Genomic DNA, 13,728 nt, shown 5'->3' with positions numbered 1-13,728 from the left:
CACTGATACTAGACAGTATGGAAACTGGAATGCTAACAATCTTTCTGCATTAAAGTCTACACTTTTAGAGACATTTCTTTATTTGAGAATTTCTTGGGTTTGTTCCTTCAGAAGCTGTCATTATGCAATTTTCCATTAAGTCAAGAAAACATTCAATAGAATTATTTTATACAAATAATTCTTGGTCTACAGATTGTTTATCCACATTTGACTCAGTGAACTTAAATTTGTGCTAGTTACACTGACCTGAAGATAAATCACATGGGGTTTGTATTTGTTTGTTGTCTTCTTGTTGTTGTTGTTGTAGTTGTTGCCAGTTTTAATTCTGTGATTGGTCAAGAGAATCTGACTGGTGCAAACAGTGAGACTATTAAATGCCCAAAAGATTTTGCTTAGAATTAACATTTCTGGAAAACCTCTAATCAATCAAGTTGCTGACTAAAATGTTCATTGAAAGTATAAATGAAAGAACATATTCTGCTTTTTCTAAGATGGCAAGTTTTAACTCAAGACACAACTGTAGATGTAGACTTGGGCTTTGGAGCTGGCTTGCCAACCTATGCTCCTTCCGCTCTTCATCAGGTTTCCTGAGTGTACTCCAGAATGGTGTGTCTAAATAGCTCATGGGTTTTGAAGCAAAGGAAAAGTACTTAATGTACATTTTGTAACTCTGTCAGTCTGACAAAATGTCTGTAATATCTGACACATAGAACAAAAGTCCTACCCTGGAACAAAAACTAATTACATGCAGATGTAGTAAGCAGACTGAAAAACCAGGAGCCAGGTAAATACCACCTACATCACAATTGCAAGTAAATCTGATATTGGTATGAATCATATTATTTCTCATATTACATGTTTGGTGAAATATGAAAAATAATTAACCTGGGTTAACTCTGTGTTAATGCTACATATTTCGTAATGCAGTCTATAGCTGCTCAGACAGATGAAACTAGTATTTTACTTATGAAAATAACGTTGTTAAAAATGTACACTGGTTAATTCATGTGGAATGATACTCTTCCAGTCACTATAAAAGTTAAGCTTTAGTTTTTTTCATTTCAAGATGTTGTCTCTCTATTAGGGCCATAGCTCAGACTAATAACTACCTGTGAGATAAGATTAACTTAGGGTGGCTTAAATCTTATGCCTTCCACAGAGTATGCCTGTATCTAAAGATTCGCCTTTTCCAAGTGGCATGGAACTGATGCATTCTTCCCTTCAAAATCTTTTTCCCGTTTAAAGAAACTGTTTATCAGATGTTGGTCATTTACTAGGTTCAGGACAGAGCACCAATTACAGCACATCAGGCCAAGTTAAAAATTATTAATTGCACACTTAAGATCAGAATTAAGTTCCACTCAATTCATCAGGCTTTAAGCCAATGTTTCGGTCATGGTTATATACCAGCATGCAGAAAAAAAGCTCTTTGCTGTATAACTCAGTCAATGAAGAACACAAGGAAGCACTGGTTTAACCAAGAGGACAGCAGACTACTGGAATATCAATATCAATATCTGTCTGCAAGAAAATTAGATAATCAAAGAAATTGAACAATGTGAATTGAATTAACCATTGGAATAATTATTTTGGCATTATATTTTCAGTGCAGACATGTTCTCGCAAAGAAACTGTATAAAATTTCTTTTGAAGTGATAAACTGCTAACTCATGTTCCGTTCACCCCTCAAAAAGCACCCAGTTGGAAACATTTTCGAAACACAGCACATATGCATGCACTATTTCTTTTAATATCACTTTATCTGCTCCTGCTAGATTTTACAAGAACAAATACTCATTCAAATGATACAACTGCAAACACAAAGTGTTTGGAATTACTTTTCCTAGATGTGCAACTGATTTCATATCTGATAACTCACAAGACCCCTTTACATCCAAGCTTACATCTTTTTAAAGTGTATCAGCAGGATATTTTCATTGAAAGCTGTATTTTTCTATTTTTGCAGCTGGCATTAGAAATTTCCTGTGAATATAAGTAAACCATACATATCTATATCCACTACTCAAAAATAATTGTCTTAACAATTTTGTACGCGAATGTTGCTTTGCACATAGAGGAACAAAAGAGAGTAAGTTTGTACATCTTTATATGGAGATAAGCCATTAAAAAAGGAGAACAGAAAAAATTAGCAGAAGGATAAATATTGAGGCTAAAATATCACAGAACTTCATTAGACATCAAAGAATCTGTAAATAAATAAATACTTCAGATCTAGCACACATTCAAATCACGTTATTTTCTTGAATTACCAAGTTATGTGCAAAGCAAGTGTTAGAAAAAAATCTGGGGGAAAAAATACACAGTTGTTGGAATTTGGTACACATGGCTTTCCCTCTCTTCATTTTAAGTGGCTGAAAATACTGTACTTTCAGCTACAGTTGTTACATTTGCCTTGTTGTTTCAGCACAGATCCTCATTCTCACCTCCACTACATCTTTTCTACACTCTCAGTTAAAATAAATGACTGGTCCATGATTCATGTGGCTGGACTCACGATGAAATAGCAGAGGCCTCTGACAGGAGAAGAATGAATAGGTTTATGCTATGCAGGGGCAAAGGGTTAGTTACAAGCTCTTAAATGAAACAAATTAAACTCTGAGTAAAATCACTACCATTTAACATCCTAACTTATACATAGGGACTGAAAATGTGACTCAAAGAAAAGTCTTTTAATGATTTCACTGGGTCCATGACTTTTGCCAGTATTCTCACCTTTGTTCACAAGTGACACGGGAACATATTTCAAGCACCTAAAGCTGTCTGAGAGTACTAGTGCCTACTTCTACCTAATAACTCTTTTACCTCTTGGTTTACTTTGTAGAATGTGCTTATTAGAGTGTACCTTGTATGCATTTATATAGGACCATTTAAAATGAATTTTTTTAAATTGCAAGTAGACTACCTGCCCGTTTTTCAAGCATGCCAAAACACTCTGTCTACTCAAGGCAGATACTTGCCAGTTAAGCAAAGAGGTTTTTTCCCTGCCAGGTTATGGTGCATGGAATAACATCTGGTCTTACCTCTCCATTCTCCAGAGGATGGATTTTGGAATAATAAGAAGTGCATATGACTTCATCATCTTTTACATAGGATGGAGTTCCAGGACGGGGATGAATGTTGTAGCGTGTCAGGCACTCACTGTCTGTGATAGCATAATACTGCCATGGCTGATAGTCTACACCATCCAGCGAACGCTCTAATATCCAGTTCCCAGGTCGAGGTGAGTTAGCTGCTTTTACAATAACATACGCAATCTGGAAAATCTGAAAAATAGACAAATTGTTAAAATATATGTAAAAACATAATTATAAATTCATTCAGATTTCTTAACAGATACCAAAGGACAGTAAATATGATAACGTTTGATTTTTTTTTCCCCTAAAAATGCAATATGGCTTCAGATCCCATTGAAAGTCTTTAACTACAGAAATAAGTTCGCCATTAACATTTCTGAAAAAAAGATTAGTTGCATTAGGCCAATAGAGACTTTGAAAACAGAATTAGAAAGCACTCTAAATTCCACATAACTTAGTAGGTAATTGCTAAGCTGCAGTTTCAGCCAAATGTTTGCAAAGTTCTTTTTCAAGTATTTTCAATTTGTAGAAGTGGGTTTGTTTCTGTATGTGTATTTATAGACAAACACTTTCTGCAATGTTTATGAGTTGCCAAACTCTGTTACACCTTTATCGCTGTTGAGAAAAAACATAGGCTTAAGCTATTGAAAGGTAATCACAACATGCTGAAATCATTGTATAAAACATTCTTGTTTCAATCACATGACTCGGCACTGTGGCCATAAATAAGCTTTATAGGACAGAGACACATCAAATATCACTATAAACAGAATGTAAGCATGTAATCAATGCTCATTATCATTCATTTCACCTGCTTATTCAATTGATTTAGCAAGGTTTATTTCTGTTTACAGGCTTGCTGGAATGCAAGCCACAAACAATACCTTTGCAATTGCAGAAGGACATACATTAGTGACGCAGTTTTGGTTTGGTTTGGTTTTTTTAACCTAGTAACATCCAGATGCTACAGAGGTAGAACTGAAGCTGAGTAAACAGCTACTTCCATTAGAAAAGCAGAACCTACAGCAAGTTAATATCTTTAAGATGCAGTGCTGTGAGTCTGCACATGAGGATGCCAGAGGTTATCATGGAGAGAACAGTCTTGATTTAATACTTTATGCTTTCTGTATCAGATAGTCATTGTAAAGAAGCTACATGAGTCAGGTTTAGGCCACACAAAATCTGTTGTGAACACTTAGACAATCAGTAACACTGGTGAAAGAAGATCCTACAGTAATCAATGAAAGAAACATTAAGACGACTAAATTGTTTACTTAATAACCACCATTATTATTAGAAAATAGAAATTATGTTAACTGGCAGAGTACTGCAAATACTACAGCACATTTGATGACGGAGTCAAAGAAAGTGTTTATCTCCAATTATCACTCCTGCCTTCTGTGCAGATACTGAGAACACGGTAAGATCCACAACAGCTTCAGTCAGGACATCAAATCACTAACAACCAAAGTTTTCCAGTGGGAATAAGAAGTGGGTAAGACTGTATTTATTTTGACCTGAAAAACACACGCGTAACGGTGCATTCATGGAGAATTATCTCAAGTTATCAACATTTTTCTTCAATAGCATAAAAGAAAGTCTCCAGAAACAAGGAGAAACTGGTGGTTCGTTCCTTTTTTTTCAATGGGAATCATACAATCACTTGTCCCTCATTTCACAAATACCCTTTCCCCTCTTAAACTCAATTGTAGATATATTCCACTGTGGCCACAAATAACTATAACTGTAGCTATACTGGATCAGTGTCACCAATGCTCTTTACAATAAACTGAAAAAGACAACATTAATATACCTCTCCAAACTGTTCCCCTCCCAGTTGAGCTCTTTGAAATGAAAGAAAATAGCTGGAGTGTTTAATTATTTATTATTTCTTAAGGGTTGAAATGAGCAACAGCTATATTTTAAGGAACCAGTCTATCAAGAATTATTTTATATGTTGTCTTTTGTATGAATAAAGAATGCAATGTACAATGTAAATTGTTTTTACACCAGCATGATCTAGTCAAACCACATAAACTCTTTCAGCTCCAGCCATTCAGAATAGAGATTTCATTCTAGAGTACTTCTAAATACTTTTTTAAAAAAGTTTTAAATAAGTGTTTTGCCCCAAGTTCTCATAATAAGACTATTCCTTATATGTTGAATGGATAACATCTTTGGTTAAACACATTGCTAAGTCATCTACCATAGAAGATCTGAGGTGTAGGACATAGTTGACAATAAATTCATAATCTTAGATGTGCATATATAGTTTCCTTTGTGGAAGTCCTAAGATTTGCAAAACTTCACAGAAGATTCAATGTTAAATACTGCCAAAAAATCATTCAGCTCTGCAAACATCTTGGATGCATTGACTCTGTGGGACCAAGAGGCATAATCAACAGGAAGTCTTTTTTGTTTCCTTGCTTTGAAATACTAGGCTGTGTGGGGGAGTGAAACTTTCTAGAGTGACTTTTCAAATCAGAGCCCTATTTCAATAACATTTCCTGCACATTCTGTTGAAGATTTGTTTCAAGTCTGGTTTCTTACCTTCTGGAATTGCGTACTGTTTGACTACAATTTATTATATACCTTTGGCTTTGATTACGTTGAGCATGCTTTGTAAATGAAACTGCAATAAAATTTTACGAAAAAAAGCAGCAGAGAGGAAACATCATATTGTAGGTCATACTAGGGTGGACATTATTTCTCTTGATCTAAATTTGACAAGGAAAAAAGCTTGTTAACGTAAAAAAAGAGTACACATGAAGAGCTGTTTTTAACTACTACTCAGTTTTTAACCTGATCCAGACTACTAGTACTGTCCTAGCCTCTGAGAGTTCCTGTAGTGGCTTCTGCAACAGCACCGAGCTATCTGCAACCCATTGACATGTGAAACACTCTCTTTTCTCTTTCAAGTCTCTATTCACAAGTGGAACTGAAAGACTGTTTTGTATAAAAGAAAATTATTTCCTGGGCAGAGAAACAGAGCTGGAACTAAAGACCAGAATTTTTAAATGTTGGTAGGCTGCTAATGCTAATTGCAGTCAAGGGAAGATGAGCAAGCACATACATCAAAAACATAGCCTGGTTGATATTATTCCTGATCTTTCCCACTAAGGCTAGGCTGAAGAAAGTACAGGATGCTAATCCATGCTTCTTAGAAACAGCTTTTCTTTGCAGGACAGCTAGACTTGTAGGGCTTTAGCATGAATTAGGAAGCTAGTTGTCCCAGCTCAGAGAGCTCCACTAAGCACTGTGATGAGCTGGTAGTGGCACGACACAGACTACAAGCACAGTGAATTCCATGCTTTAATGTGCTTTCTAGACAAGTTGACAATAACAACCAGTGCAGAAAAAAACAGACTAAAATTAATGGCAGCTGTATGATGATTCTCAAAACAAGTCAATGTCACAGAAGCAACAATGACTTTCCAATCAACTGGAAAACTGTCTTTCTCCAGGTACAAGAGTAGCCTTTTATTGTGGAGTTGCTTATTAAATGGTGTTCTGGTTACTACAATCAACCAGCAAGAGCTTAGTGGCATGAGTATACTAATACCAATAAAGTCTAATGTATCATTGAGTTTTGCTGTATTTGTTTCCTCAATCAATAACAGTGAACCTGCTCAGCTTTCTGGAGCCAAGTTTCCTAGTAAATTGTAACACTGAGCTTCTGTTCCCACAGGGTAACCGATGGAGCATGCCTGGTTTACTTTTCAAATAGCATCAACAAGCTGACACACGTCAATTGTTGTAATAATTGTACAATCTTAGAGCACATCCAGTTTTGTACAAGTCCAACAGAATGTAACCTGGAGACCAAAGTGTGCTGATACAAGTGTGAAAATGGAGTGATACCAAGCTGCCTAGTAGAATGTAACAGACCATTAACACAGTTGCCAAAGTGCAGCTGGCGCTTTTTTTCTACTTGCTCTGCCCATGTGACCATAGTATTGTTATGGGAGTGGAAGGGAAATAGTCTAAATAGTCCTTTAAGCCTTTCCCAAATTATAGACAACATAATCCTCAAGATGAGAAACAAAATGAGTCTTGGGTCTCATTTGCACTGGTAATCGTCTCAGCAGTGAGATCTGCGAAGCACATATTGTGAGGAACAGTTCCATAAGTTATAGCACTGTAGTTTCTTATGAATGCCTCATAAGACATAGAAAAGTACATCCTACTATACAGGATAATTTGCTACACTAATATTATTCAGATAGAGCTGAAGTGAATCATTAATCTGCATAGAGTTAGCTAGTGAAGCAGGAAATCTCATTGTGCCTGACTCCCACCTGTGCTTCTATTTAAAAAATAAATCCTTCAGTTAGAAACTGTTCATGTAAGTCAGAATATCATCAGAGAAAAAATACAGTACCACACAATTCTACAGAAGTATTTCCATTTCATTTTCTCAACAGAAGAATGTAATAGCTCTAATGGAGGCTTCCATCAGCAATCTGGTGTAAACTGTGTATCTACTTATTTACTGTAATTATATTATGTTGTTGATTATTATTCCAGTTCAGTGTTCAAGTAACCATGGTATTCTTTTATTGGTAAGAATGCAGAATCTGGGCAAGGGTTTATTTCCTTTCAGGCTGGCATAAATCCTGTTAAAACTTGTGGCTTTAGACATCCCATATATTTATTTAACCAGTCATTTAAAAGTGCTGTTAGGGACAGCAAAGCACTGCAGACACCCCTTGTCCCAAGGCGAAATCATCCAGATGAGTCAACTGGGAAGGCTATCTCAAAACGCCTGGCAGGCTAACGGGGGCTATTGGCTACAGGGAGGACAACTCATTAAGAGAAGCAGGGGAAAGAACATTTTTGGACCGTGTAAAATGTATTATGGAATGTGTGAAGGGGATTGTGTCAACAGATGAGACTTACTATAGAACATTTAGGGGAGGGAATAAAGGCAGGGAAAGGGAAGGATCAAGGTGGATCAGTGAGGAACAAGTGTAAGACAGAGGAAAAAGGAGACAAAAGGAACCAGTTGACTGCAAATAGCTAGCTGATCAGCATGTTTGTTCTGACCTCGATCACTGAAGTCTGTCCTATTTTCTCACTAAATCCTGTTTCTAAGTATCTTCCACTTAGATGTGTTCCCTCTTTTGAGTGGGTATGCGTGAACAAGAGTTAACTTCCAGCTCAACCAGCCAGCAAGTAGAAGAGGTCTGAGCACCAGCAATCAGAGTAGGGTTGCAAAACTCCAAGGCTTTTGTGCCTGGGTGCCAGCAACTGGGGACACCAGTGAAATCTGGGGTCAGCTAGTGGATAGATTATCCAAGGCCAGCTACTGAAGTCTTGCACACTATGTATGCATCCATGGATGTACACACACACACGCCCCAGCAGACCTTAACCCAAATCAGCTGGAGAGGAAGAGCAGGGTGAGGTGGCCTGTACCGTGTTCGTGCTCATGTGGGTGCTGACAGGGCACTGTGGTCTATTTATGTTGCTCTGTGCAGTCATGTCTGTGGGTTTCACTCGCTCAGAAATACGAGTTCTGCCTTGCCACAACCTGAACATGAAGACAGTGCCACAGCAACCTTGCATCCATCAGGCTACCAGATTCAGTAACTTCTCATTACTAGGATGAACAACAATCAGGAATCACAGATCTAAACAAATTCTCAATGCAAAACAATGTTCCTCAATCATTAACTTCTATCTTTACACTCACGTATAGAAACGACAGTTATATATGCAGGACATCATGCATCTCAAATTAAACATCACATTTGCGCTATTTTTCATTTTGGGATAGCCTCTCCTACAGGTTTGAGACATGAAACAGACCAAATCCCACTACTTCTGCGAATGACCTAAAGAAGAGGTTTTGTGAGTTTGAGAAACAGCTCCTCGTGTTCTCAGAGGTCGATAATGACCTAAAGAAGAGGTTTTGTGAGTTTGTGAAACAGCTCCTTGTGTTCTCAGAGGTCGATCTCAATTCCTCATGATTCTCTATGGTCAGTCATATTTCAATTCACATATGCTGTTATGGATTATTGTTTGTGTCTATTATTTATGAAAGAGACAGTTTTGATGCAAGACTTTTCAAACAATTGGCTATTTAAGAACAACTAACCTTCTCATTTTAGTCTGACATCCAACACAGAGAAAAAGCCTAATTTAGAAATGGAGTGGCTCTCCAGATGCCTCAAACGACCATCTAGCACGTATCTTTTTCTATTGCTGTCCAGAGAGACAGTGGTCATGGTTTCAAACATTCTGCTCACTGTTAGAAATTCTGTAATTGAAAATGTTGGCATAGGGGAAAAAAAAAAAAAGGATTCAGCTAATATCAGTTTAGAGAGCTGAACAGCTCCCTGCCACGCTGCAGTTTGCCTTCTAATGACTATGTCTCTCCTGTTCATCTGAGCTGCTTCCAACTGAAATGCTGCAACCAGATGGGGAATTTGGGCTGAAAGATGCACACACTTGATTCCAACACAGGTTTTTTTTTCCGCAGTGTTGCAAACAATTCTGCTTACTAGCTAGCAGGCCATCATCTGTTCCAGAAAAATTGTAGCTACGAATATCATGCAAAATAAGCTGTCCACTGCACTTCGTGGGAAAAACCGAGAAAGATTTGACCATAGCAAACCTTGAAAAGCTCTAAGGTGGGTGTCTCCAAATCAAGCCAAGTTTCAGTTAGAAATCTTCCATCTTTTCTAATTAGACAAAAATTCACTCATGTACAACCCTCAGTCCCATTCAATTAATCCTTGCAGAACATGCATTTTTTAAAAAACAGTTTAAAAATACCTCAACTTAGAACAAGCTCAGCTTTCTCCCTCCCCTCATCTGCTAGAGAGGCTCAGGTGCCTTTAAGAACACTTTCTTCTCCTGGAGAAAAATAGATCCTTTATTAATACCTCTCAACTTTTGCTCATGTTATAAGTAAAAGATGATTATAACTTGTGTCATTTAAAAAAAAAATCTAAAGCAAAGTGTATTAAAACAGTGCACTTTATAAAATGTCAAACTGTAAAGCTCTCAAGTCGTCCAGTTGTTGAATATCTAACATACATTAAGCCAAATGGAGGGAGTCAGTACCTGTAAAGTTTCTGGCAATGTCAACTTTGCTCTTTGTAATTTTCTCTGTTGGTTTTCTCCATTACCCACTGCTCAGTTGTTCGTGAAGGCCTCAAAAAGAATAGCTGCTTTCCGTTGACCATTTTTGCTGCTCATCATTGGCCTAGTGTACACCAGAATTGAGGGCTAAAGTTAGTAATTTTTTTTCACAATGCTTTCAAATAATAGCAGAAAGCAATTTCTTTTCTCTTTATTTCTTAAGGCTAATCACTTCTTTCCATGGAGAGAGTATGGTAAGGAAAGGAAAATTGGTGGAAATGCCAATATTCAAACCTTTCCTCTTCAAACCTAGACAACAGAAAAGAAGAACAGAAAAGGTGGTTCTTCTACTTTGCTGCTAAAACACAAAAAAATGTAATATTTTTTTCCCTTGATCCAAGACATGATGCTCAGCCTGGGTCCAGCAGGGCTGAGACTACCCAGGGTAAAGTGTTCTCATTTCCTTCAGTGAGGTCTCCAAGCGGTATCCTCTCACCAGCTGCATTCAGAATGACCTGTCTGTTCCTCGAGCTCAAGAAGAAAAGAACTACCATCACAGCCATTTTTCTAGGCTCCATTTAAAAGTTCTACAAAGCACAAACCTTGAAATCTAAACATTTAAAAACTATTCTCAATGTCCTCACCTATTACAGACCTCATACCAAGTCTTTACATTTTAATTCCATAAGAAGAATGCTAATTTTAACACAGATAAAACTACTTAGATACAGGAATAGCACCTAAGAATCTGCTTTTCCTTGAGAACACTTGCTTTTCTTACAGAATCATAGACCAGCTTGGGTTGGAAGGGCCCTTTGAAGATCTAGTCCAACCCTCCTGCCTTAAACAGGGACATCTTGCACTAGCAGCTGACTGCTTGGTAGTTCCCAGAGTCCTCTTTATTATCCTATTTAAAAATACGTGTGATATTCCCTTTTCTCAAGTCATTGGGGACTTTGCCTGACTGCCATGGCTTTTCAAATATGATGGAGAGTGGTTTAGCAACTACATCAGCTAATTCCCTTAGGACTGTGGGATGTATCTCGTTAAAGTTACTCAGATATCCTTTTTGTACAACAGAGAGCAAGTTCACGCTGTACTAATTTTATCAGTGTGAAATTAAAGATCTTTTTCAATGTTATAGTTTCTGACTTTGCTGCAGAGAGCTAAAAAGTACATAAGTAAATACTACTTATCTAGTGAGGCAACATCTATCTGTTAACCACATTGTAGAGAGGAATACAAACAAACATCTGAAACTGTTGTACTGTTAGCATAGGGCATCTTCTGCATTATCAACATTTAAACCTTTACCATTTCCCTGCTGAAACCTTCACAAGCTTTTACTTTAAGTTCTCTGGAAGAGGACATGTTATTCAACATATATAATGTATGATAAGAAGCATCATCTTGAGGAACTGGGATTTTGATTTTTGATTGTAAGCCCTTTGAGGTTAAGATTATTGATCTGAATATGAAATAGGCATATACCAATTTATATCCATTCCCTGAACATGACACAATGTGCTCTCTATTTCAGTCTGGAAATATTGTGCAAAATGAACAACTTGAACAATGAAAATATGAATAAAGTAGTAACTTAAACCTTCAAATAAAAAAAAGAGACTTTTTTCCAAAATATTTTCAAGCCTCTTGTTTGCTTCTTTCTTGTCTTCGCTTTCTTTTCATATACACCATGCTTTGTTGCTTTAGCTAAACATGATAGTGGTTAGAAAGGCTTAGAAATACATTCTGACAACGATCCTAAGCTGTCTCATTTCACCAAACTTTGAAAATCTCAAAAACATACACAAGGAAAGAGGAAAATTGAAAAGAAATAAGATTTTAAATCTGATTTCCAGACCAAAAAAGTGTATGTATGTTCAGTTTTCATTTTCACTTTTAGTTCTTAATACTTTTTAATACTGCTTTAGATGTGGATACTTTGCTGTGTGGCACAGCAGGGGATACATGGAATATAAAAAGTGAATTATGAGATGAGTAATTTTGTATATTTACCTCTCATAGCTCCCTTTTACAATCATAATTTACTTATCAATAATTAGAAGACATAACACATTAGGACTCAGAACCAAGCAAAAGGTTTATCTTCACCATGAAGTCGTATGTTCTTATACGGAACATACCAAGTCTCTGATTTTCCATGTTTTGTAGCTGGAGAGATCCAATACACATCTTTCTCTAAGCTTCTTCAGTCACTTAGTCCACATTAGTCCAAATCAAACAAAAAGAGCTACATTAATGACTGTTTTTACAGACTGTCTAAACTACGTCATTGATAAATGAGTCTCTAAGTGCTTCCACAGAGCATGTGACTTGCTGCACATGGACTTCATGAAGCACAAAGAGACAGAAAATAATTTTACCATCAATAGATTTGATGAAAGGACTGTATACATATATATTCATTCTTCATTATTCAGAACAAGGGATGATTTTATACAGCCCAAGGCCTATATAATTTTTACTTTGTTACCATTAGTACTTTTTCCTAGAGTGGTTTTAGATCCACCGATAAATCAAGACCATTGCACAGATAAGGAAAAACTCTTGGCATGTCAGATTCAATGCTCTTGATCAAGCTCTGACCTACTGTGCACATTATTAAGAGTAGCAGCATTTTATCCTGTGCCATATACCGCTATCTGAACACTTTTGCATCCTGCTAGCTTAAACAATAGGCAATTAAAAACAACCTTAAGCATATTCCATTAAATCATTGTATAAATACTGGTATAATGCTGCAAAGCTCTACGTGACATTCGTATGACAAGGTACTTTCTTGCGATTAGGAGTTGTTCCTACTCACCTAAATCTTAACTCACACACAAAACTTTACAAAACACAAATTAGTCAATTAATAACCTATCAACACATATTCAGCTGTCCTTCTGTCACAACCGTTTTCATCATGTGTAATACAGAATCTTGTTGCCCACCTTGTAGCAGAGACCTTACATTACAATAACAATTTTCTGATAAATGGCTAGCGCAATAGAAGGACTATTTTATGACCATCACTGTCGGCTGCAAAACTCATTTTTTCAAGTTAGGTTTTTATTATTCATAAACTATTCAATGACAACATATTTCTTCAGTAAGGAGAGCAAAATCTGTTTAAGACTGAGAATCCTATGATCCCATTATTTGTCATGCCACCATTCTCCCGGGCCCTGTGACTTTTTTTAGAACCAGAATTGCCAATAGTACAAAATCAGAAGAAAACCTCGTATTCATGTCAGAACGTATGTACCACTTTGGATTCAAAGGTTATAAGAGTATTTAGGACCTATATCCTGAAACTATTTGCCTGAAGAATGGCAAGGTAAATTGCTCTCTTGGTTAAAGTAAAACTGGAAAAGGAAAAGTGTTATGTATATTTATTGTAGTCGTCCAGGGAAAGTGTCAGGCAAGTAACCTCAGAAAGAAAAACTACAAATTCTCAAATCTTTTTTTAGTCTTTGTCAGTGTGTATTACAAACTGAAGCTGAAAGGATTTGCTTACTTGGAAATCTTTCTGACT

The 13,728-nt window shown here is 36.7% G+C and overlaps 1 protein-coding gene across 1 annotated transcript in view; it reads right to left on the bottom strand.

The window, feature by feature from the left end:
• Nucleotides 1-3,284, bottom strand: part of LOC104160101 (laminin subunit alpha-2-like) — a gene marked incomplete at both ends in the record, with an annotated part of 33,828 nt that extends 30,544 nt beyond the window's left edge. Inside the window, one exon of the mRNA XM_009698160.1 lies at nt 3,042-3,284. Within this exon, the coding sequence (XP_009696462.1) occupies nt 3,042-3,284 (243 nt within the window). The remainder of the gene's footprint in view (nt 1-3,041) is intronic.
• Nucleotides 3,285-13,728: the final 10,444 nt, after the last annotated feature.

The sequence above is a fragment of the Cariama cristata genome, unplaced genomic scaffold, assembly GCF_000690535.1.
Source record: "Cariama cristata isolate BGI_N322 unplaced genomic scaffold, ASM69053v1 scaffold10294, whole genome shotgun sequence".
NCBI lineage: Eukaryota > Metazoa > Chordata > Aves > Cariamiformes > Cariamidae > Cariama > Cariama cristata.
The sequence above is the reverse complement of the archived record's forward strand: the minus strand, read 5'-3'. Positions and strand labels throughout refer to the sequence as shown.